The sequence below is a fragment of the Amia ocellicauda genome, chromosome 1, assembly GCF_036373705.1.
Source record: "Amia ocellicauda isolate fAmiCal2 chromosome 1, fAmiCal2.hap1, whole genome shotgun sequence".
Lineage (NCBI taxonomy): Eukaryota > Metazoa > Chordata > Actinopteri > Amiiformes > Amiidae > Amia > Amia ocellicauda.
In genome coordinates, this window is record NC_089850.1 from 27,780,085 (window position 1) to 27,804,861 (window position 24,777).

At 40.5% G+C, this 24,777-nt stretch overlaps 1 protein-coding gene across 1 annotated transcript in view; it reads left to right on the forward strand.

The window, feature by feature from the left end:
• The window catches only part of LOC136747587 (nesprin-1), a 183,822-nt gene that overhangs the window by 133,027 nt on the left and 26,018 nt on the right, over window positions 1-24,777 (forward strand). The window contains exons 99-130 of the mRNA XM_066700533.1: window positions 1,267-1,401; window positions 2,184-2,284; window positions 2,386-2,542; window positions 2,741-2,872; window positions 2,959-3,114; window positions 3,450-3,659; window positions 4,147-4,248; window positions 4,550-4,669; window positions 5,041-5,241; window positions 5,612-5,785; window positions 6,202-6,333; window positions 6,728-6,924; window positions 7,378-7,510; window positions 7,873-8,055; window positions 8,270-8,419; window positions 8,614-8,790; window positions 9,342-9,497; window positions 9,721-9,876; window positions 10,138-10,308; window positions 10,624-10,757; window positions 11,707-11,911; window positions 12,985-13,167; window positions 13,545-13,691; window positions 14,135-14,289; window positions 15,120-15,267; window positions 16,980-17,074; window positions 17,413-17,647; window positions 18,071-18,265; window positions 19,365-19,490; window positions 20,633-20,788; window positions 23,391-23,549; window positions 24,073-24,239. Coding sequence (XP_066556630.1) covers window positions 1,267-1,401; window positions 2,184-2,284; window positions 2,386-2,542; window positions 2,741-2,872; window positions 2,959-3,114; window positions 3,450-3,659; window positions 4,147-4,248; window positions 4,550-4,669; window positions 5,041-5,241; window positions 5,612-5,785; window positions 6,202-6,333; window positions 6,728-6,924; window positions 7,378-7,510; window positions 7,873-8,055; window positions 8,270-8,419; window positions 8,614-8,790; window positions 9,342-9,497; window positions 9,721-9,876; window positions 10,138-10,308; window positions 10,624-10,757; window positions 11,707-11,911; window positions 12,985-13,167; window positions 13,545-13,691; window positions 14,135-14,289; window positions 15,120-15,267; window positions 16,980-17,074; window positions 17,413-17,647; window positions 18,071-18,265; window positions 19,365-19,490; window positions 20,633-20,788; window positions 23,391-23,549; window positions 24,073-24,239 — 5,048 coding nt within the window. The remainder of the gene's footprint in view (window positions 1-1,266; window positions 1,402-2,183; window positions 2,285-2,385; window positions 2,543-2,740; window positions 2,873-2,958; window positions 3,115-3,449; window positions 3,660-4,146; window positions 4,249-4,549; window positions 4,670-5,040; window positions 5,242-5,611; window positions 5,786-6,201; window positions 6,334-6,727; window positions 6,925-7,377; window positions 7,511-7,872; window positions 8,056-8,269; window positions 8,420-8,613; window positions 8,791-9,341; window positions 9,498-9,720; window positions 9,877-10,137; window positions 10,309-10,623; window positions 10,758-11,706; window positions 11,912-12,984; window positions 13,168-13,544; window positions 13,692-14,134; window positions 14,290-15,119; window positions 15,268-16,979; window positions 17,075-17,412; window positions 17,648-18,070; window positions 18,266-19,364; window positions 19,491-20,632; window positions 20,789-23,390; window positions 23,550-24,072; window positions 24,240-24,777) is intronic.

Sequence of the window (24,777 nt, forward strand, 5' to 3'; positions counted from 1 at the left end):
TTCTTGGTTTTTTGTATTATTTTAGAACTCTTCTGCTGTATTCTGCTGTCTTTCTATAAGGGTGCTGCACAAATCAGAGTGTGTGATTAAACACAAAGGACAACCAGGGGGTGATCACTCAAAGGAAATGCACAGTTTCTGAGAAGGCATCTTACTGTGAGCATACAAAGGGACGTTCACTGCTGCATGACTCTCCTCTTTAAGGGATTACAGATAGGAACCTTAGCCAGCATGTGTTACACAAGAAAAAACAGGACAACAATTAATTCTCCCTTAATCTTTCATTGGTCTGCATGCAAGTGAGATGGAGATCAGTGACAAAGAGTTTCCTTTCAGCACTCTTTAACTTTTTCAATCATATTACTTGCCGTATGTGTCTTCCAGGTAAAATATCGCCTTTAGAGGATTTGAGGTTAATCGTGTAATCCCCTCTGCGTGGCAGATATCAGATGCTCACCAGTACAACAGTTTACGTCTTCTCCTATAATTAGATTAAATTTGAAGTAGCCAGGGGTGTGTTGCCCGTGGTTGCTGTGTATGCAAATGTACACCATCACTCATTTAAAGGCCTTCTTGTAGTAGCACCTGGATGTTCTTTAAAATGACTTTAGGCTAAAAATAATTATAAATGAAGTGGCCAATAACATCTGAACAAAGTGCCTGATCCTTCTCCCTGTGAAACTGGAGACAAACATGTATTACTGCTAAATTTCTAATGTCAGGCTGCTTAATCTTACAAAAAGTGAGTATAAATCATACAAACTGTGCAAAATCCTTTGCTGTGATCATGGGCTGAATGTCTTTTATCAGACTTTTAATCAATTTGCTGATCTGAGCTCATCCTGTGTATCTCTTTTCCTCTGAAAATTGGGGAACTTTATTGTCCTGTAACATAACTCTTATGGCAGGTCAAACAAAATAAGTATTTCATTCTTTGGGCTGATTGTCCAGGTTAAAATTCTACCTGTGTGATGTGAAAGCCTTCCATAAAATAACACGATGGACTGTTCTGAAGAACAAATACTTAAATTTAACCAAAAATCATAGCTAAATAAATATGATCTGAGTAAATTAATAAATACATATGAATGAAAGGGACTGGCCTGAGGATGGAATATTTAATTTTGTCGCATATCTCAGATATGTGTCATTCCTTACAAAAATAAATAGTTAGTCCCGTCTTCTGCTGCTTTAACATGTAGAACAAGTAGCGCTCTAAGCGGCTCCAGCTCATCAGAGCTGTGTTTCCTCTGCCTGGTTTCTCAGCAGGGAACTCTGCAGGAGAAGGAGGACAGCGAGCCAGACTCCACACTGTCTCAGAGCCCCAGTGTCCAGGACTGGCTGGCCCAGGCCAGGACCACCCGCTCCCAGCAGCACCAGGACAGCCTCCAGCGCCAGAAGGTACAAGGATGCTAAACAAACAAAACTACTGGCATTAAAACATCATAGAGGTGGAAGGGTCATCGGTGAGAGGTTATCCATGTGATCAACTTGGCTCCAAAATATTCATATGATTATTTCAGTAAAAACATGTTTTATTCTTTATTTATTAAAAGAACAACAACCATGAAAATAGTGTACAGTTTGAAGGTTAATACATCAATCTAAGTTGCCAAATCTATGCTGTTTATAGTTTAACTGTACAGTGCTGCAAGAGACAGTCTTGTCTTTGCATATTAATTCCATGACATGTATTGGAATGATCAGCAAGCTTTGCAGTTTTACTGGTCAAAAAGGATTCCATGATTTCTAATTGAAAGTATACAAATGTGTTAGCAGTGTGGTTTTAAATGCTGCAGCTTCTTCAGAGTAACACAATCCCAACAATAGACAAGCATTTGTGGTGAAGGGGTGAAGACAGCAGAACTGGTTAACTGGACAAATGTCATGTAAAACTAATCATTTCTGAAAAACAAAACAATAATGTTTTTGTTTTATTTTTTCTAAAGATAAAGGAACATTATATATTCACATGACTGTTGGAACAGTCAATCCAGTCAATGACATGTAATATAATGCTGGATGTTCTTTCTGGAAAATGTAGTCCATACTTAACCACCAAACGTAGAGAGCCTGTTTAGTAAAAGTTAAATCCATTCAGAAATAAGAATGCTTTTCCTGTGTTAATAGACTTGGTCAAAAATTCACAACAGTTTTTAAGAGTACATTTTTTTTCCGTGCAGGAGCTTGAAGAGCAGCTGGCTGAGCAGAAGAAGCTCCTTCAGTCAGTGGCCAGCCGAGGGGAGGAGCTGCTAACACAGCAGGCCATGCCCAATGGAGACAGGTAAATGATTCACATGGCAACCAACACAGGCCTGCATGACACCTCAACCATGCATCCGCTGTGAAACTGCCCTGACCTCCTATTCCCTGTGCTATGTGCAGTGAGAAGGCCGAGTCTGTCACTCAGGAGCTGGGTTTGGAAGGTGAAAAGCAGGCAGCGCTGGAACAGATGAGACTGAAGTGGGAGAGCCTATACAAAGAGCTGAGCACTAAACTACATCTGCTGCAGAACACACTAGAGCAAGACCACAGGCAGCCGGTACGACTGCTTTTTTACTTGGCCTACTGGGTATGGCACAGTGCACTTCATTCCACAGTATGTCAACATTTCAGAGCTAGAACAATATATAAGGGTGGAGAAAATATGTGTCTATTATTTTTTTTAATGGAACCTAGACATTATTCTCTCTATGTTAATTATAAATTTTTCCTCCTAACATGGCTGTGATTTTGACAGGTTTATAGCCGCCCCAGCAGAGTTTCCTCCACCGGACCCTTATTCAAAGGAGAGGACGAGGTGCAGGATAAATCTTCTGTCAAGTCTCTGTTTGGGGGATTCAGCCAGGCCTTTGAAGAAGCCTCCTCCCAGGTACAGTGATGTTGTGTGGCTCTCTCCCTGTGCCCCCTTGTCTCCTCTCCCCTCCTCTCTCAGTAACGTGTTGTATTCCCCTGCAGGCTGGAGGGGTGGATAAACAAGGCCTTCCCCTGGAGCAGCAGCTCTATACGGCTCTCTCTGCGACCTCATCCTGGCTGGACGGCGTTGAGAACAGCCTGTTTGCTGGCCCTGTACTGTTGGCTGAAGATGCTGAAACACAGCTCTATAATCAGGAGGTAAGAAAAAGTGTTCATTGCAAACCTGTTGTGCAAGAAAATTCTCTCACATTCTGCCCTGTTGCATTAGTGGATAATTCAAGTGAATCATGCAGTAAGAGTATAACTGTAAGAGGATATGGCGTGGTAGTATGATTATAAAGCTGTGCATGCATGACCTATTGCATTGGACATCCTAAGGAAACTGACTATGGTGTTTTAAATATTACATGACAGAGCTTCATCCTGTAAGACAATAAATCAGAACAGTCCCAGTTTGAATGAATGAAATGTCAGTAGAGCTGAGAGTTGGCTCTAGGAGTGACAACCATACTGTCACTGCGTTGTGACTGTAGGTTCTGGGGAAGGATATCAAAGAAGTGACGGAGGAGGTGGATAGGAACAAGGAGCTGTTCCTGGGGGCGGAGGGGCTGTGTGTGGAGAATCAGGAAGTGATGGAAGACACGCTGGGCCGCCTCATGGAGCGGTTGGGCGCGCTGGACCAGGTGGTGAGCCAACGTTGTGAGCACATGAAGAGCAGGCTGCAGGAGCTCACGGCCTTCCAGGTAAGAGACCCTGCCATGCCTTCCCCTCATCTCGCCTGTTCAGCACTGACGCAGCATGAGACACAATGCACCCTGGGGCACAACTCCCTGCTGCTTTCTAATTCTATGCAGGGCCTTAAATATCGGAACTTTTGATACTGTAAAGCAATTTATTTTTTCTCCATCCATGTCATTACAATTAATGTCATGTTTCAAGTCAAGGTTTATTGTTAATGGTGACCTGAACACATTCTTAGTCAATTCCTAGCACATATCATACTTCACCCTTTAAAATTCTACATGATCACTGCTAGACACGCTTCATACTGAAAGAGAACTGTGCTTATTTAACTGGTCAGTCCTTGAGTCAGACTACATGAATGTGAACTATGTTTCTATCCATCATTCCATAGTGAGATGTACTAAATATTTACACCTTGTTCTTCTAACGGTTGCTTTTGCAGTGTACATGAATGAGAGATTGACTTATTTTTATGGTCTCATCTAGATGGAGCTCAAGATGCTCTTTACTGCTCTGAGTGAAAGCAAATACCAAATTCTGCAGAAACTTGCTGAGACCCTCGATCGACCCTCATCTAAACAAATGGAGGTAAGCTGACAGGTGAAGGGGAAGTGCCTCAATACGTAAAAGTATTGTGTTGCAAACACCATGCATACAGTCACCTTTTTCAATAGCTTGATTTAGTGGAATTTTATAATAACAGAAATTTCAAAGGGGAAAATACATTAGAAAGAAAAAGAAAATAAGAAATAACTAAACTAAAATGTTAACTTCTGTAAACCACTCTTTATGAAGTCAGTGTTTCAATTCTAATCTTCCTTAGTTTTTATGGCTTATTTTTCATGAACGTGTTTTCCACAAATTAGAAATTTCATCTCTTACACTTTAGGCTATCGCAGAAGCTGAGGAGAGCTTGAAAGAATTTGAACAAAGAATCACTGAGCTTAAGTCCAAAGGAGAAGAGCTACACCCAGACCAACTTTCCATTCAAGAACTTCTGAAACTTCAGGTATCTCCTCCGAGAACACTGCAAGCTATGGGATTGATTTGTGTTTGGTACTAACTGAATAGTTTTTACTTTGTTATGACTATTTACGTGGACTTGTTTGTTGTAGACTGGGGTAAGATCATTAGAGCTAAGGCAAGATAAGTTGTAATACCCTGTGCTGCACTTCCAATGATTTCCATTTATTTGATATGAGACAGAGAAGAGGAGAATGGTTTTAAGATTATCTTTTCTAATCTCTTGTGATCATCAGCAAGGAGGCTACATTTTCCCATTATGGACCTGTGATCTATTGACAACACATTCACTTAGATTGGCATCCAGATTGTCACCAATGAGCCTCACCTCTGCGTGTGTGTGTGTGCTGATTGCAGGATGTCTATGAGGAGCTGGTGATGACAGTCGGCTCGCGGCGCAGTGGCCTGAACCAGAACCTGGCTCTCAAGGGCCAGTATGAACGAGCTCTTCAGGACCTGGCTGACCTGGTGGACACAGCTCAGGACAAGATGGCCGCAGACCAGAAAATGATGGCCAGCTCTGTAGAGGAAGTGCAGAACCTTCTGGACAAACACAAAGTAGGCTTTCCATAAATAACCCTTAAATTTCTTAAGGCAAGGCATAGTTGTAATTGTCATATAGTTTGTAGATAACAGATTATCAGACTAAATACTTGGCAGGAAAGACACAAATGTAAAATTGGAAGCATTACATAAAGTTGATCTTTTTTGCTTGAAAACACAATGAAGAAACAGATTTTTCATGATACATGATTTTGAATGTAGGGTATGTGATTTAAGGTATGAATAGCCTAAATCTATTTTTACCTTTGTGAAATCAACTAGAGAAGCTTTAAACACAGTTTTTAATGCAATTAGTTTATTCAATCTGTTCATTTAGTTAAGAAACAAACAAACAATCACACACTGTTCTTGTGCATTTCTGCAGGAGTTTTTCCAGGGTCTGGAGTCCCATATGATCCTGACAGAAGCATTCTTCAGAAAGATCAGCAGCTTTGTCCTGCCCAGAGAGTCTCAGGCCCTGGACGAGGTGCTGGCACAGGCTGCAGGAGTGCTGAAGCAGGCCCACAAGAGAGGGGTAGAGCTGGAATATATACTGGAGGTGGGTGCCTAATATATTAATACTATACTAATATAGGGCTTAATATCTCTTCAGGACAACTAAGACATTAATTCAGAGTAAATATATAAATGTATACTCTGTGAAGGCAGTAGTTAAGTGTGTATCAGATGTCTCTGGTCTTTCAATAAGTAAATATTTAAAATAAGGTAGGTAAATAAGGTATTGGAGAATTTAGAGTTAGTGTTTTCCATTAGCAATATTAGTCACGCTATATGGTTTTGGTTTTATTTGCTTTGATATGTGCTCACATTGTTTTAGCTTAAGGTAACTGTGGGTCGAAGCCTTGTTTCTGTAATGTGGTGGCACCATCTCACCCCAGTAAAAATGTTTCCCTGTAAAGCACTAAACAAGAATATTCAAGGGAATTTTCAATCCCTCTTGTCTTCGTGTTCTAGACCTGGACCTGCCTGGAAGAGGACTACCAGTCCCTGTACCGCCAACTGGAGGCAGTGGAGTGCAGTATCCCCTGTGTGGGGCTGGTGGAGGAGACAGAGGAGAGACTGACAGAGAGGATTGCGCTGTATCAGGTATGTGCTGCCGCTTGAACAGGGCTCCACATTCTCTTGTGTTCCCTTCTCTTCAAAAACACGTGTATATATATGTACTGGCTATATCCTAGTACCAGCAAAATTGTCATCTCGAAGCATATGCATCCAACTAAATTTAACCAAAATTATTTGTTTAGTACGTTTTGGTTTTATGGTATATTGCATCACTGGATAATAGACCTCCATTGTGATAAAGGGAATATTTTCTCAATCTTTCTTATGTGGTTCTGTCAAATTATGAATTGACATCACACATCCCTGAGGTAAACCTTTCCCCACGTATATGTTATTCCTGAATCTAAAGCTGCGATCTGGGGCCTTAATCAGAGGCACCATCCTCACCATGCATCTGCTTGTTTGTTTCTTCCATCAGCGACTGAAGACAAGTTTAACAGACCATCAACACCAGCTCTACCAGGTGCTGGATGATGGCAAGAGGCTGCTGATGTCGGTAGGCTGTGCCGACCTAGAGAACCAGCTGACCCAGCTTGGGGAGCACTGGCTCAGCAACACCACCAAAGTCAACAAGGAGCTGCACAGGCTGGACACCATCCTCAAGCACTGGACCAGGTGAGGGAGCAGCACACCATTCGGTCAGGAGGATCAAAGTATTGACTGTACATTTTTGGCTCTCTACTAATATTTGAATCAGTGAGGATTTTTTTTCTCAGATAAATAAATGTTTGTGTTCCACATTTGCACTTCGTTTTCTAAACATAATTGCAAATTGTTAAAGCTAGTCATCATGTTGTTAAGGAACATTAGCTTTTTTAACAGGTACATTGCTTTATAAAATTAGCAGAAAGTTACAGAAAATATAACCAATTTTACAATTACGTTTTACTTTAAGTATGTGCTAGTCCCTAGTCCCGGTTATTTTGAATTGTTGCTAAAAAGGTATTATTGATACAGGTACCACAGTACTGTAAGAATTGCTGTGTAATGCAATACTCTCACTATTTTCTGCTATCCTATCAAGTGTGTTAGCTGGCACACTGTTATGCTCATGTTTGTGTTTGCCAGGTACCAGAGTGAGTCTGCTGAGCTTGGTCAGTGGCTGCAGTCAGCCCTGGACCGCCTGGAGTTCTGGACGACTCAGTCAGTCACTGTCCCTCAGGAGCTGGAGACGGTCAGAGATCACCTCAGTGCATTCCTGGTGAGTCTGTGACAATGGAAGGAAGGAACTGGGTCAGAGGTTCTACTTTGTTTCAATGAGTGCCATATCATCTGTTAGTAAAGTACATTAAGTTTCTCTTCCACCTGCAGCTTCTTTATACTTTTAACAATCATCTTACTAAATGTACTGTTTTCATGACTGAAATGCAAGCTTACAGAATTGGTAAATATAGAATGCAATTTATTTTTATATTTCATAATTAAAGCCTCAGACAGATCAGCAGAGATCACATAACATAGAGGACATATCTTTATTGTATTATTGATCTTCGTGTTCAATGCCTCTTTTATCATCTTCTTTCCCTGTGCATAATGCGTGTCCATTGTTTTTTCCCAATGTAGGAATTCTCCAAAGAAGTGGATGCCAAGTCGTCCCTCAAGTCTTCTGTGCTGAGCACGGGGAACCAGCTCCTGCGGCTGAAGAAGGTGGACACGGCAGGCCTGCGCTCATCCCTGGCCCAGGTGGACACGCAGTGGGCTGAGCTGCTCACGCGCATCCCTGTGGTGCAGGAGAAACTCCACCAGGTACAGCAAGGAACACTGACCAGTGCTAGTGCAGTTATGTAGTGTGTGTGGTCAGACCCCTGCTCAGATACTAACTGCCATGTCGGGGCACCTTTGAGTGCCTGATCTGCACAACATCAGTAAAGAAACCAATCTACGATGCAAAAAGACTGGTCTCCTGAAAGGGGACAGATTGTGCCAATATTAAGATTAAGATTTCAATTGTTCTCTGTAGCTGCAAATGGAGAAGCTACCATCCCGCCATGCTATCACAGAACTGATGACCTGGATCACACTGATGGAGAGCGTGATAGAGGAAGATGAAGATAGAATCAGAGGAGTGGTGGGATCAGAGGCCATCCAAGGATACCTGCAGAAGTATAAGGTACCAGCCCTCTGAATACAGTATTACCTGAAGTGCTTCACACAACATGGAGCTTTTATGTCATCACTCTTTACATTGTGAATATATTTAGAATATATTTGTATACTGTATATATTCAGATTTCCCCCCCCCCACTCTGAAGTTTTTATTTTTTGTGTGTTTACTAATAAGTGTATTCATTGTCTTTCTCATAGGGCTTTAAGATTGATGTGAACTGTAAGCAGCTGACTGTGGACTTTGTGAACCAGTCAGTCCTTCAGATCAGCAGTCAGGATGTGGAGAGCAAGCGCAGTGATAAGACTGATTTTGCAGAGAGACTGGGAGCAATGAACAGGCGCTGGCAAATCCTGCAGGGCCTCATAACTGAGAAGGTAATGTGTGATCTGAAAACAACTGAAAAATATCGCCTTATTCCTGCCCCAGTGTGAGAATGAATTTGGCCCCAAAATGTCAGATACATGATTCACCTATGAAAGTTAAAAAGCAAATCTAGTTATATACTACAACTCATATTGATACAGTTCCGGCATTTGTATTACCATGGTACTGCTTTTTGGAGGTTGGCAATAATAATAAACCGAAGCACCATCAGTATATAGTTTTCTTATTTTGATTTGGTTTGGAAGGCCTGCATATGTTCTCTCCCCAATAAAATAAGTTATAACAAAAAAAAGTATATAGGTTTCTTTTGTGTGCATTTGTATAATTCTTCATGCTGTTAGGTTGTCTCTTGATACAATTACCCATTAATTTACTGGAGCAATCTACGTACAGTACTTTTCTCAAGGGTACCACAGCAGTGCCCCCCACCTGGGATTGAACCAATGACTCTCCAATCCAGAGCCCAGAGCCCTAACTACTACTCGATACTGCTAGCTGTTTGTGCCACTATATGTGCCAATGTTTGTTTCTGTGTGGCCAGACCCAACTGCTAGAAGGACTGCTGGAGTCCTGGCTGGAGTACGAGAGCAGTGTGCAGAGCCTGAAGACCTGGTTTGGGGTTCAGGAGGACAGGCTGAAGAAGAAACACCGGATTGAAGATCTGGCTTCCGTGCAGAACGCCCTGAAAGACTGCCAAGTATGGATTCACACTTTTTCCTTGATTGCATTTTACTCTGAGCCTCATTGTTTTGCTCAAAATGGATGATTTAATTTGTTTTGGAAAAAAAATCTATGATTACACAAAGACTTTTGGAAAACATCAGCTTTTTTCTGACGATTTATATGATCAAAGTCTACCTGACAAACATGAACAACAGGCGCAGCTGCTCTTGTATCACTGCCTTCTACTGTCTTGACAGGAACTGGAGGAGTTGGTCAAGGAGAAGGAAAGAGAAGTTGAGAAAGTGGAGGAGCGAGGCTGCTCTCTCATACAGAACAAGAAGGAAGAAGCATGTGCTGTTGTCATGGAAACCCTGCAGGGGCTCAATCACACCTGGGCTAATCTGGACCATCTGGTATGATAATGGTTACTTATGAATGTATTTATGGTTTTGGTCTTCAATATGATAAAAGCAAATCTCTCTGATCATTCTGCCACTCCTGAATATAAAAATATTGTTACACACCATTTGCCCCAAAAATAACATAATTTCTGTCCACCTATAGTCAGGGTGGTATGAAATAATTACAGAAGCAGACAAACAATATTTTGATGTTGCAGACAAAGTAGGGTTTGTGAACGATCAGGTGAATGACCAGCAAGATTTGTGTTCTAGATCGGACAGATGAAGATCAGTCTGAAGTCAGTGCTGGACCAGTGGAACATGTACAAGACCGCCTCCGAGGAGATCAATGGGTACCTGATGGAGGGGAGGTACTCGGTGTCTCGGTTCCGCCTCCTCACGGGCTCTCTCGAGGCCGTCAAAGTCCAAGTGGAAAACCTCCAGGTACCAGTGAAACTGCTGTGTCCTCACTCACACTGTAAACACACAGTCACATGCTTTCCATTGTAAAGTATTTTCCTTTTGTTATCGTGTTTTCATATTGTCAAAGTCTGGAATCTTTCTGCTATATGTACATAGATATACATTTTTATATAGGTAGATAGGTAGGTAGAAGGGAGGGGATTAATAAAGAGATACAGAGATAGATTAATATATCTAAGGTAATATGCTTGTACTTTCTTTTTCAATATAATTTTTCTTACCTTGATAATATGCGTATGGAGACGCCTCACAGACCTGTGCTTTCCTACTCTGCAGAGTCTTCAGGAAGAGCTGGAGAAGCAGGAGAGCAGCCTGAGGAAGTTTGGCTCTGTGACACACCAGCTGCTGAAGGAGTGCCACCCATCTGTTGCAGACACTCTCAACAACTCCTTGAAGGATGTGAACATGAGGTAAACACAGAGCTGTCAGCAGGCTGTTTGTCAGGGCCGGCACATGTAAAGTAGGCTAGCATGGGGACACCAGCTGGTCACATTCACTAAACCCCCTTGAGCAGTTTTATCCTCTGGAAAAATGACAAGTGGCATTTATGTAAAGCGTTGTTTTTGCCATGGAGAGTCCCAGAGGAAGAGGTAAAAGAAAGCTCCAAAGCTAGCGATATCCTGACCTCTGGATCAATTCGAGAAAAATATATATAGGAAATGGTATTCATCTGAGATTTAACCATGACTGGGGAGCATTTTAAAAGGACACAAATTGAAATTGGGCTTAACAGCATTCAAGACAGAAAACAGGAGACCCTTCTTCACACAGAGAGTCGTCACAATCTGGAACAAACTCCCCAGCGATGTGGTTGAAGCCAACAATTTGGGAACATTCAAAAATAGACTGGATAGGATCCTTGGTTCACTAAGTTATTAATGGACACCAAACAAACACAATGGGTCGAATGGCCTGCTCTCGTTATAAACTTTTTTATGTGTTTATGTTCTTACGTTTTATTAGCCTTTTAATTTCTGTTCCTTTTAAAATGGGGTGATATGAACTCCAATCTTAACTATTTCTCATGTAATCTAAAATCCTCAGGCCAGATGCATAAACAAATGTATCTTTTGTGTCCCTTAGTTTTTGTCAATAGACAAGTTAAGAGAAAAGATGCTATATTTAATACTGAACTTATTCAGTGCTGAAGGGGTTTTGGCTACTGGACCTCAAAGTGGGTAGCCTGGGTGGATTTCCTAAATGTAATGCAGGAATACTTCAACACCATCACTTACTGCAGGCCTGCATTCAAGAATACCAAATGCTCATTAATCATAAATAAAGTAATTCAAATTGATACATTTTCAGATTTAAATTGGCCTGGTTGCTCACCCCACTGTGCTCGGTCTGTAATTTCAGGTGGAATGGCCTGCTGGAGGAGATCACCGAGCAGCTCAAGGCCAGCAAGACCCTTCTCCAGCTGTGGCAGCGCTACAAGGAGGTGTACAACCAGAGCTCCACGGCCGTGCTGCGGCAGGAGGAGCGCGCCAACGAGCTGCTGAAAACGGCTACCAGCAAGGACATCGCCGACGACGAGGTCTCTACCTGGATCCATAACTGTGCTGTAAGTCAATAGGAGTGCCAACCACTGGTGGCTGAGGGTGGCAGGGAAAAAAATTCTGCCTTGGAGAAGCATTTTTATTACATCTTTTGTGGCTTGCCAACTGGACCAATCTCTGCCCTATTGTACCCTGCCACAGCTTTTATTTCACCAGAGTGTTTTACAGCATCATTGAATCTCCTTGAGACCATTTAATGTATGTCTTTCCTTGGCTACGCAGAAATAAGTATACAGAAATAGATGCTCTGTTGTTGTTTCTGTACTTGTTTTGGTGTTTGTGTTCTTTGGTTTGTAAGCAATTGTTAATAACCCAGTTCTTTAAAGTAGAAACACTGCAGTGCTTAAATCAGCTTTTCAAAATCATAGTTTTCTGTTTTTTCAGTCAGACAAATGTCAGACACTTCAGTTCAAATGACACAACTGCACAATGCAGCTGCCGGCTTTTTGTGTCCAAATGAAGCCCAATGTTTTTCTTTCAATGGAAGCTGTATGAGTCTTTTCATACCACAGCTCTACCCAACAACAGTCTCTGAATCATAGCCAAGTGAATTCTTGGTCAGTTGTGCAGTCCAGGATACGATGACAGCAGACTGTGTAGTTGCAAAAATCTGACCTTTTTAAATAGGGCTTCTTAAACTTCAGTTGTTTCCTGTCTCAAAACATACAATTTTACTCTTTTGACTAGGATGCTATCCACATAGCCTTCTGATATTTTTATTTACACAGAAAATGTGGTCAAGTTAATTATCAGATTCTGCTTTCTGCAAAAGACCAAAAGGAACCATTTTTATACAAGCATTAATGTGTGATTGAATTGGTATTAGGATGTTTCAAAATGAGATTTAATAACACAACAGGCTAATGGGTAAACTAATATGAGCATGTTTAATACAAGACAATATGAAACTTGTAATGACTCAAAAGCACTGAATTGTGGCCAGAGCATATGATGTGTATTTGAACTATTGCGTTGAAATTAAAATAAAATGACTGTGTGCTGTAACTGAGACACAGCTATAATTGGGCCTTGTCAATGTGTAAATGGTGACTAACTTGATACCCTGATGTCAATGCAGGACTTGATGCGAGCTCAAAAGCCGGCCCAGGACTCCCTGCTCGTCCTCCATGAGCTGGGAGAGCAGCTGAAGCAGCAGGTGGACTCTTCAGCCGTGGCAGCTATTCAGTCTGACCGACTGTCCCTCACACAGCGCCTGGAAGCACTGGAGCAGGCCCTCTCCAGGCAGCAAGCGGTACTACAGGTAGGACAGTCTTTGCAAAATATAGTCCCACACTAGCTACAGTGTAAACAGTAAATAGACACATGCTTGTGCAACTAATGGCAACACAATATGACTTCCAAACTGCAGTGTGCATTGTGAAAGCACAGTGTGAAATGACAGATCTTTAGTTTTCCATATCTGGCACTCTAGCTGTAGTGTTAAGTTTGAAGAAGTTTGAAGACATTGTTTTAAAAAGATAGTGTCCACAACACACAAATGAGGCAGATTAATATAGAAATGTTCAAGGCAGAGTTGCGATATTAGGAGTTGTTTGCATATGATTAAAAATAGGCGATTTTTCAGACATAGAGTAATAGGTTCACAACTCTGTAATCTAATCATGACTGATTCCTCAGGCTGGGGTTCAGGACTATGAGAGCTTCAGCTCCCAGCTGGACTCTCTGGAGGGCTGGACACTGGATGCTGAGGATGTTCTGAAAGGACAGGATCCCAACCGCTCTTCTGACCTCTCCATCATCCAGAACAGGATGGAGGAGCTCAAGGTAATTGCCTATTCACATGTGATACATTCAAGGGATTCAAAGGATTTCCTTAAAAAAAACAGATATGCATACAGTGGTGGGGAAAAAAAACAATATTGTATTCACAATAACAGTACAAAAATACCTCTATCTATCTGTCTATTGATTGGTTGATTGATTAATTGATTTAATGGTTTTCTCATGAATGCCTGCTCTCTGCAGTTTTATTACCTTCTTCCACTCTCTGAATGAATATAATTTTCCCTGACATTGGAAAAAATCAAGACCAATTATCCATTGAATCAATCTTCTAATGTACAGGTTATTCAGGACTTAAATAAGTACAGTATAGTATGCTATACTGTCGTATTATACAGCAGATGCATACCCTTTTATGTTTCTGCATTGATGATGATGTTTTGAATGTGATGCTATGACTGACCAGGCTGTGTGGTGTTTCTCAGAGGCAGATGCTGAAGTTCAGCAGCATGGCTCCAGACCTGGAGCGCTTGAACGAGCTGGGTTACAGGTTACCCCTCAATGACAAGGAGATCAAACGCATGCAGAACCTCAACAGGAGCTGGTCCCTGACTTCAGCCCAGATGACTGAGAGATTCAGGTGTGGAGGAGTTACAGAAACATCCAGAGTTTCAGAGATCTGTCTTGCTTGTCAATGCTTATCTTCAAAAACACAATGTGGCAAAGGGAATGCACATATTGTAGCAAAAGCAAAATTAAACAGATAGTTGTGATCACTAGACATAAGGAAAAAAAATGGAGCCCAAAAAATAAAACTGAACTTCAAAGGAAATTCTGCAAAAATGTTTGGGATAACTAAAATAAATGGTGTAACTGTACTATTCCCTCTTTGAGATTTAATTCTACTTTTTAAATCTGCAGTCATATCACCCATAGAGGAAAACATTATTGTAGGTGACCATAGTATTTTTGTACATACTTTGTTAGTATAATTAAAAGTTTGACAACTAAATTAAACATAGTAAATATGAACATAAATACAGCAATGTCAGCTGCAGTTGTAGTTTTAAATATGGTCAGTATATAGTTTTAGTATAGATATGTCTGTAAACATAGACCATAGGGTTTACTGAATAACGCTTGTGCTTACCACTATTTTAACTTACTGTAAATATGAAATTTTCTAGTTTTACTGAATTTGTTTCAGTCCATGAAAAAAAGTTAATGACAGCTTTTCATATTGGACAAAAAACTAAAATGTAACTACAATAGTTTTCTAATACAGTACCTTACATTAGTATTTTTGCAGTTACTATAGTATAACTATACAATATCTGTTGCCTGGGGAAGCAGGAATGTGACGGAAAAATACCTTACTTTTCAGATTAACGGTTAAGTGATTACTTTAAAAATCGTTTAGGAATCTGTATTCCACTCATGGGAATGTCATCCATGTCTCTTACCCAACAGCAAACTCCAGGCCTTCCTCCTGCAGCACCAGACGTTCCTGGAGAAGTGTGAGACATGGATGGAGTTCCTGGTCCAGACTGAGGAGAAGTTGGCAGTGGAGATCTCAGGGAACTACCAGAGCCTGCTGGAGCAGCAGAGGGCACACGAGGTGAGGGAAATCACGGCCCTGCAGAGTCTCTGCCACAGCAAAGTTCGGGTACTGCAGTTACTGCAATGTGTGTAACAGCATATCCCCAATCGAAAAATTCAGTTGTAGGATTTCACTTACACTTGCAGTATTGTGAACAGTGCTACTGTATGTGCCCATAGTAGAAACATATATATATATATATATATATATATATATATATATATATATATATATATATATATATATATATATATATATACACTCACCTAAAGGATTATTAGGAACACCTGTTCAATTTCTCATTAATGCAATTATCTAACCAACCAATCAATGGCAGTTGCTTCAATGCATTTAGGGGTGTGGTCCTGGTCAAGACAATCTCCTGAACTCCAAACTGAATGTCTGAATGGGAAAGAAAGGTGATTTAAGCAATTTTGAGCGTGGCATGGTTGTTGGTGCCAGACGGGCCGGTCTGAGTATTTCACAATCTGCTCAGTTACTGGGATTTTCACGCACAACCATTTCTAGGGTTTACAAAGAATGGTGTGAAAAGGGAAAAACATCCAGAATGCAGCAGTCCTGTGGGGGCGAAAATGCCTTGTTGATGCTAGAGGTCAGAGGAGAATGGGCCGACTGATTCAAGCTGATAGAAGAGCAACTTTGACTGAAATAACCACTCGTTACAACCGAGGTATGCAGCAAAGCATTTGTGAAGCCACAACACGTACAACCTTGAGGCGGATGGGCTACAACAGCAGAAGACCCCACCGGGTACCACTCATCTCCACTACAAATAGGAAAAAGAGGCTACAATTTGCACAAGCTCACCAAAATTGGACAGTTGAAGACTGGAAAAATGTTGCCTGGTCTGATGAGTCTCGATTTCTGTTGAGACATTCAGATGGTAGAGTCAGAATTTGGCGTAAACAGAATGAGAACATGGATCCATCATGCCTTGTTACCACTGTGCAGGCTGGTGGTGGTGGTGTAATGGTGTGGGGGATGTTTTCTTGGCACACTTTAGGCCCCTTAGTGCCAATTGGGCATCGTTTAAATGCCACGGCCTACCTGAGCATTGTTTCTGACTATGTCCATCCCTTTATGACCACCATGTATCCATCCTCTGATGGCTACTTCCAGCAGGATAATGCACCATGTCACAAAGGTCGAATCATTTCAAATTGGTTTCTTGAACATGACAATGAGTTCACTGTACTAAACTGGCCCCCACAGTCACCAGATCTCAACCCAATAGAGCATCTTTGGGATGTGGTGGAACGGGAGCTTCGTGCCCTGGATGTGCATCCTACAAATCTCCATAAACTGCAAGATGCTATCCTATCAATATGGGCCAACATTTCTAAAGAATGCTTTCAGCACCTTGTTGAATCAATGCCACGTAGAATTAAGGCAGTTCTGAAGGCGAAAGGGGGTCAAACACAGTATTAGTATGGTGTTCCTAATAATCCTTTAGGTGAGTGTATATATATATAACAAAACAATACATTCATACATACATAAAAGGTACACCTTCTGATGACAATTGTGAAGAGACAAACTCTAATTCCTTTTACAAGATGTGATAAATGTTTTTGTTTATATGTTTCCCTTTTATTCTCAGTAAATGATTAAACATTTGATTATATTAGAGATTTCAAAGATATGAAATAAGTCCTGGTGTAAAGCCAGACTCCTTTGGCTGACGGTCTGTGGGTCTCTTTGCTGTGCAGTTGTTCCAGGCAGAGATGTTCAGTCGCCAGCAGATCCTGCATTCCATCATCACAGATGGCCAGCGGCTCCTGGAGCAGGGACAGGTGGATGACAGGTAACTGTGAGCTGAAGGAATATTTGGGCATGGAGGAAATTTGTCTTCAGTGCAGCTGCAAAAGAAACTGATGTACCTGTAAACCAGGTGCATGTGGTAGAGGATTTCTTATCATTACTCAATCTTGTCTAAATCCTTCTTGAAAATATAATATTAACAAGCATTTTGGATTGATCATGTTTTTTTTTTTTTTTTCTTAACGGTGCTACCGACTCTGTTTGTTCTGTTTTTCAATCAATCTATTATATACTTATAAATGCTATTGATTCAACACTTTGTGATATATGGTTGTTGGGGGAGGTGACTTTGTACTTTGTCCCTTTGTCACTTTCCCACAGGGATGAGTTTAACCTCAAACTGGCCCTGCTGAGTAACCAGTGGCAAGGAGTGATCCGTCGGGCCCAGCAGAGGAGGGGCATCATTGACAGCCTGATCCGCCAGTGGCAGCGGTACAGGGAGATGGCCGAGAAGCTGCGCAAGTGGCTGGTGGAGGTGGCGCACCAGGCAGAGGGACGGCAGGAGGGAGTGCCAGTGCCTCTGCAGCAGGCCCGTGCCATGCTGGACCAGGTTCAGGTACTCTTTCTCTGCTCTGTTCCAACTCCTTCTGTCCCACTTCATTGTGTCTGAGGCCTGAAAAAAAAAACCATTTTGTCAAATTCTCCCTCACACTGGAACATAAATTTAGTGCAGCATTTGCCTTAGAAACCAAGCATTATCTTATCATTAACATATTATAATGTAGAGTGTTCCCTAGCTTTAAATGATGATTGGGTGCCAGCAAACTCCCACGAAGTTAACCCAGTTAATAAGTCTGTACCGTGTAGCATTTTGTGAAAATTATTTTCACTTCACTTTTGTTTGACACAAAACTCACGGGCCAGTACAATTCTGCCCCAATGACATCCTTCAGTCAGCTCAGCTAGATTTAGAAAAACTGCGGGGGCAGGGTACCTAAGCTTACCTCCTGCTCAGACCTTGTGCTGTGTGACTCTGCAGCTGAAGGAGAAGGTGCTCCAGCGCCAGCAGGGCAGCTACATCCTGACGGTGGAGGCTGGGAGGCAGCTCCTTCTGTCTGCGGACAGCAAGGCCGAGGTGACGCTGCAGGCTGAGCTCACTGAGATACAGGAGCGGTGGAAGACGGCAAACATCAGCCTGGACGAACAGAAGAGAGAGCTTGCAGCCCTACTCAAGGTAACTCAACCTGGCAGCCGTATCTGCTGAGGTACACAGATATACGTTATACTGCACAGATACCGTCCTACTGTCACAGGGTTGCAGATGCAGCAATTATGTACATTTTACTGGGTTTTATCTTAGGTACTAACTCAATGGGTAGCAATTTTGGGTGCATGTCATTGCATTTTATACATCAACATTATAAGTACAGTAAAATGACTTATTATATCTGTCTTTAGTAAGTTTATCTACAGATATTGTATCAAAATAGCACATAATGCAATATTACATATCAAAGACTAGTACAGTACATGTAGTTTATTCCTGTGCTTATGATGTATGTATTAGGGTAGTCTAAAATATATAAAATACCTTTGTTATATGCCAAAAGAAAAGGCTATAAATAGGTAATACCAATTATGAAAGGTGTGGTTTTAAAATCCATATCTGTCCCTGAAAAAAAGTTATTGTATAATTTATGTTCATGACTGTGGCCAGGTGTGCACATATTTTCAATATTTTAAAATTCATTCTCAGGATTCTTGACATTTACTGTCTTTGTGTCCAGTCGACTCAGAGGTCAAGGCAATTGTTAACACTGCTAAAATTATATGAGATTAAGCTTGCAAAACTGGTAAAATTAAGCTGGCAGCTGGGTCATTAAAATGTACAGAAAAAGAAGCTGACTTGCTGTTAAAGACTTTTTGTTTTGTTTTTAACCAAAACTGAGATTAATATAACCATGTACATAAAGAAATGAAGACACCATCCCTTTGCTGTGTGTTAAATGCATGCAGCAGCTTTGCTTGTTCTCTGTATGCAGAGTGTCCTTAAAGCAAACCTTGAAGCTGTCTGTATTGTATTGCTGGCTTCCTGCTTTAAGTATTTATTACCTGATCTGGCATTTTCTGTCTCGGCAACCTTTTAAGACAGCAATGAGACAGCACTAGATAAAACTGCGACACTCCCTCCTGCAGATAGCATACAGGCTGTGGAGCCGGCTTTGTGGGAATGAGAACCAGGCTGCTTCAGGATTTCCTCTGGTGTCTTTATGCTGGGATTCTGTAATAGCAAGTAGAGTGGGACTGACAGTGTTTGTGTGCTGTGTTTCCAGGACTGGGAGAGATGTGAGAAAGGGATTGGGGGCTCACTGGAGAAGCTGCGAGCCTTCAAGAGGAAGCTTTCCCAGCCCCTGCCAGACCACCACGACGAGCTTCACTCTGAACAGATACGCTGCAAGGTAAGCACCAGACTGGGCTGCCCAGCTCTCTCCACATGCAGCCTGACATTATTTATCACAGAATAAATCAAACCCTGCCACACGCAGTAATATCCTCCATCTTTGTCGTATTTATCTGCGTATATAGTCATCTAAAGTACTGTCAGGCAGCAAAATGTGTGGGAGTTTTCAAGCATCGTTTTTATGTGGGGTTTATACTGTCTGGACATTAACTATTATTAACTGTAGTAATTATAACATTTTCTAATTGATACTTTGCAGAAACAACCAAAGTAAATACAGCATGAATTGATGTCTCTTCTGATCTGGGAAACCAGTACGTTAAAAAATATCTTGTTAATATTCTATCTGACATAAAAATACTAATTCACTATTCTTTTGAGTTTGAGAATTAATGTATTATTAATTAGTTCAAATCATTTTCTAGAATATTTATACACAGATTTGGCATTTATTTTATTTGATAGATTACATTCTTTTAGACAAGCCTCCACAGAAATTTAAAATATTTATATAACTATGTATGTAGATTTCATTTCCTCGTCTGCTTTTCATTAGAAAATGTTCCTACGAAGCTGCTTCTTCTACTCAGAAGGATACAATAGCTGCACAGAGTGGTTTATGACAGGAGCATTCTAGTAGAAGAGGTTGCCTGGAGAGATGTTACATAATAGTCCTGCATACACTTTCAGACTGAAATGGCAAAACACAAATGGACAAACTGCTCGACATAAAATACGCTTCACCAGAGATTGAGGGTTGTCTTGAATTCTGTGCTGAAAGTGCCTGGTTACGGCGGGCAAATGGATTCCTTTTTTAATTTTTTTTATTCTTGTGTGTTTTGAAGTTCACAAGGGTGACAGAATTTATGACTTCACGTTATTCGTGTTTGAGCTGTTGGGGTAATTTCAAGTCATCCATGCATATTCTCTCTCTCTCTCCCTCAAAAAAAGCTGCAATACTAAATAAGTACTTCATTTGTCCACGTTTGTCACTGTGGAAGGATTGGTTTTAGGAAATCCTTGTTTCTCTGTAATTTCTCATTCTACTTTCTCATCTTTCTCCACCTTGTTGGATGTGTAAAATGCACCCATGTGCTGTTTGTGCCCTGGCCTGAACTGCACTGTGTTGACTGCGTACAGGAGCTGGAGAACACTTTTGACGGCTGGACAGAGGACCTCGCGCACCTGTCTGTGCTGAAGGAGTCGCTGAGGAACTACATCAGCGCAGATGACCTGTCCGTGCTGCAGGAACGCATCGAGCTGCTGCATCGCCAGTGGGATGAGCTTTGCCACCAGGTACCACAGGGCTCACAGCCATAGGAATGGCTTTCAAACAGGAGAAGATCCAAATATCCAAATGACTTAATGCAAATATTTTAAAATACAGTGTTCCAAATTCTTTAGGCCATTTTCAGAGCAGCCCTACATTTTGTAATTGCTTTCTGTCATTTTAAAATAGGTCATATCTTCCCTTGCAATTTTTATTTCCCATTATTTTTTGTAATAACGAGTAATTTATTTATCTAATCCCACTATTTGTAATGCAAGTATGGGAACACCCTCTTTTACACTTCTATTGCAACCCCACTGGACGCTGCAGGAGGTAAAAACCTGTTGAGCTCTCTCTGGGTTTTCTGAGAACAATACCCACTATGACGTTTGATATTCAAGCCAGAGATGGTTGTGAGAGCACTGGCGATGTGCTCTTATAGGTATTTACACCATCACATTAAGTTTCTGTATTTTAAAGTAGTTTTAGAATGATTGCTTAAACTGTAATTAACAAGTCCAGTAAAACAAGGCATTGCATGACTAAATCAATTACAAAAAATGTAGTAAGATATCCAGGGTACGTTTAAGAATCAACAATTGCAATGATAAAAATGTATAAAAAAAATACAGATGATGGAAAAACAGAACCAATGAAAAAATAAATAAACTGAGCAGGTCTCTAATATGATTTAAACAGCGATTTAGGGTAAATGTTGGATTGAGCAAGTCAAAATGCATTAGCATCCTGTAGCATAATTAGGTCATCTGCCATTCTGCATGTATCACATATTTTTTGTTCATGTAGATCGGTTCTCTTGTACGTTAGTCCTATGTGCGTGACAGAGAGCTTAATAAAATTCAGTTTGTGAAGATAACAAGTAGTCAATGTGATTCCGTTCCGGAAGGAAGTGTTCAGATTCTGAGGTATGCAGAGTAGTGAGGTACAGAGAACCTGCATGTAAAATTAAGGGTTTAAAGCTCAAGTCTTTCAGTTTGTCGCTTCCTGTCTTGAATGATCAGACCACAGGAAATTTGCAGCTGCTTGTTCAAATGAAAAATAAACCATGCCAAACAAGTGCCAGAACAGGTAACACCTTATCTACAGTATTTCATTATTCTGATGAAACTGCTTTATAAATTAGACATCAGTTAATTTCTAAGAAGGAAAACATTCTATCTTTTGGATGCGGAGTTGAGCTACGGTTAAATAATTAACGTGGTAAGGCAACCTAAACAGTTATATTGATTACATCTGTTTGTTTATTTTGACACATTGAAATGCTCAACAGGATGTAGTTATTGGGATCAAACCTACCTCTTGCTCTTTGTTTGAAGAGGTAGTGGAATGGCTGCCATTTTAGGATGTTTGCACTGAATTCTCAGTTCTGAGGGGATTTCAGAGATGCTCTGGGGAGATTGTGTTGCGCAATGTCAAGTGTTTATAATCACAAATTTAATCAAGCTGAAAGTAATGTATGCCTGGTCGCTCTTTGTGTCTAATATAGAATTCGTAAGGTCCTTTTCAGTTCTATTTTATTAGACATTAGAGGAAACACTTTTAAAAAAAATTCTGAAAAGTAGTAACTTTTTTTATTCATTAGTATTCATGACTTTGTCTAACTAAGCTTTAATTATTTTTTTACAATTATTAGTTAATAAACATGAACAAATATGAGGATTGTTATCATCAGTAAAATATTATAATTACTGATTTGCATCCTTTATTTCATTGGACCAAAGAGTGTGTGGTATTACAGTACAGTGAAAACAATTAACCTTGATTTTGACATGCATGTTCTAAGTTTGAATTAATGTGACATAAAATACCTTAGGTTAATATGTTAGAACATGGTAATTTCATCACATTAATTTATCCTCTTCTTTCAGCATTAATTTGTAATACATAAGAATACTAAGAAATCTACTACACATTATGTTTTTTTCTTCCTTCTTCTGCTTATTTCTGAACTTCTTGTATTCTTTCATTTAACTTTTATTTTTTTGTATTAACTTGGTTGATTGACTTGCTTGACTTAATACTGATCTCAGTTAATTGGATCTCAGCTTGAAACATTGATAGGAGCTGCAGGTTGTCAATTAAAATAAATTGTCCAATTTCTGATGGCACTGCAAACTATTAAGGGCTGTATTGTTAGCTTGTCACATTTCTGTTATTTTCTGATTCATTTTATTGGATAAAACCAATAAAACCAAAAACCACAAACATAAATATCAATTAAAAAAATCTTATTTTTTTTTTTTTTATCTTGTAGGTGTAGTAAATGTAGTTTAAAATGTACTTCTAAAGTATCAGTGAATATTGTTGCATGTCCTTGATTCCATTAAGTATACTGAGGAGAACTAAAATAATTGAGTAGAAATGTACAATAGATTTGGGTTTAGCTGAGATTAATCCTGTTTCACATGTTAGTTTATTAATAGCACTCAATAACAGAACGAAAAACATGCAGACTGATAGAATTATTCAGTAGTGACTGATTAAATGACTTTTTTTCCATTTTAAAAATAATATATTGCACACATTTGTTAAGTTCTCTGTGGCTCGGGCTGCTAGGGGCTAATATCATCCTATGTCTGACCCTGTGCTGTGTTTGTTGTCCTCCAGCTCTCTCTGCGCAGGCAGCAGGTGAGTGAGAAGCTCAACGAGTGGGCAGTGTTCAATGAGAAGAACAAGGAGTTGTGTGAGTGGCTGACGCAGATGGAGAGCAAGGTTTCTCAAAATGGAGACATCAGCATTGAGGAGATGATTGAAAAACTCAGGAAGGTAAGCAGTCTCTGGGCCTCCAGTTCTCACCCTCGTCACATGAGGCTTTTTAGAACTTCATGCATGTCCCTCTGCTACAGGCAGATGAGGTCCTAAATGCTGGAAAATATAAGATTAAATGTCTACATTTTTTAATCCTAATCTCTTACACATTCTCTTAATGAAAGTTATTTTTTTCATTTTAAGTATGTGTGGAATTACTGTTTATAATTTGTATTTAATTGTGGAGTAGTTTTGATGAGGAGTAGAGCTGGCAGTACATGGATTTTCTTTATAAAATCATAAAAAAGATTTTATAAAATTACCAATAAACAGTATTTTGAAGAAACAACTCAACAGTATTCTATTTCTTATTTCATCCTTTTAAACACCGCATAATTATCAATGTAGCCATAACAAGATAAATTGTTTAATTAAGCTTCCTCTCTCACAGACCTTCAGCTCCCAGCCCCTCTCTGGGTTGAATGTTGTTTCTGGTCTCTAGGGTGCTTCTGACTTTGCTTTTGTTATGTGTATTTGGCAGGACTATCAGGAGGAGATCTCCGTGGCCCAGGAAAACAAGATCCAGCTTCATCAGATGGGCGAACGGCTCGCCAAGGCCAGTCATGAGAGCAAAGCGTCCGAGATCGAGTACAAGCTCAGTAAAGTGAGCGAACGCTGGCAGCACCTCCTGGACCTCATTGGAGCCAGGTGAGAGAGAGGCCCATTGGAAATCACCTGGACTGATCAGTCTGCGCTAAGGCCAGTGTATCATCCTCAGGTTTAACTCAGTGAAGTTGTTTTACGACTGGCATGCTTTTGATAACGTTTTAGGTAATAGTGAAAGTCTCACTATATTGTTTGAGACTACATCGCTACTTAAGAAATAAATTAATTATAACATAATCTACATCCTTTAAATGTACATCCTTTTTGCTACAGTTCCATAGCAAATTACCTAAACAGGCATTCAGCTGGCATTAGTTGTGGCATATCTGGAAACACAGTTTTGCTTTTGGAATATTTGATACTTAAATTCAGGTTTTGCGTAGCTCTTGGCATGTGTCATATAACCAGCTGTCCCACGGGAGGCCACAGTCCTGTGAGCACTGCTCTGACACTGACACCAGGGCAGGAAGTCTGCTATAGCTGTGTAACCATTTGGCCTGAACCACAGGGATGCTCTCCATCCCATTCAAAGGGAGAGAGAGACACCACTCCATCACATTCAACCATTCCATTATGGAAA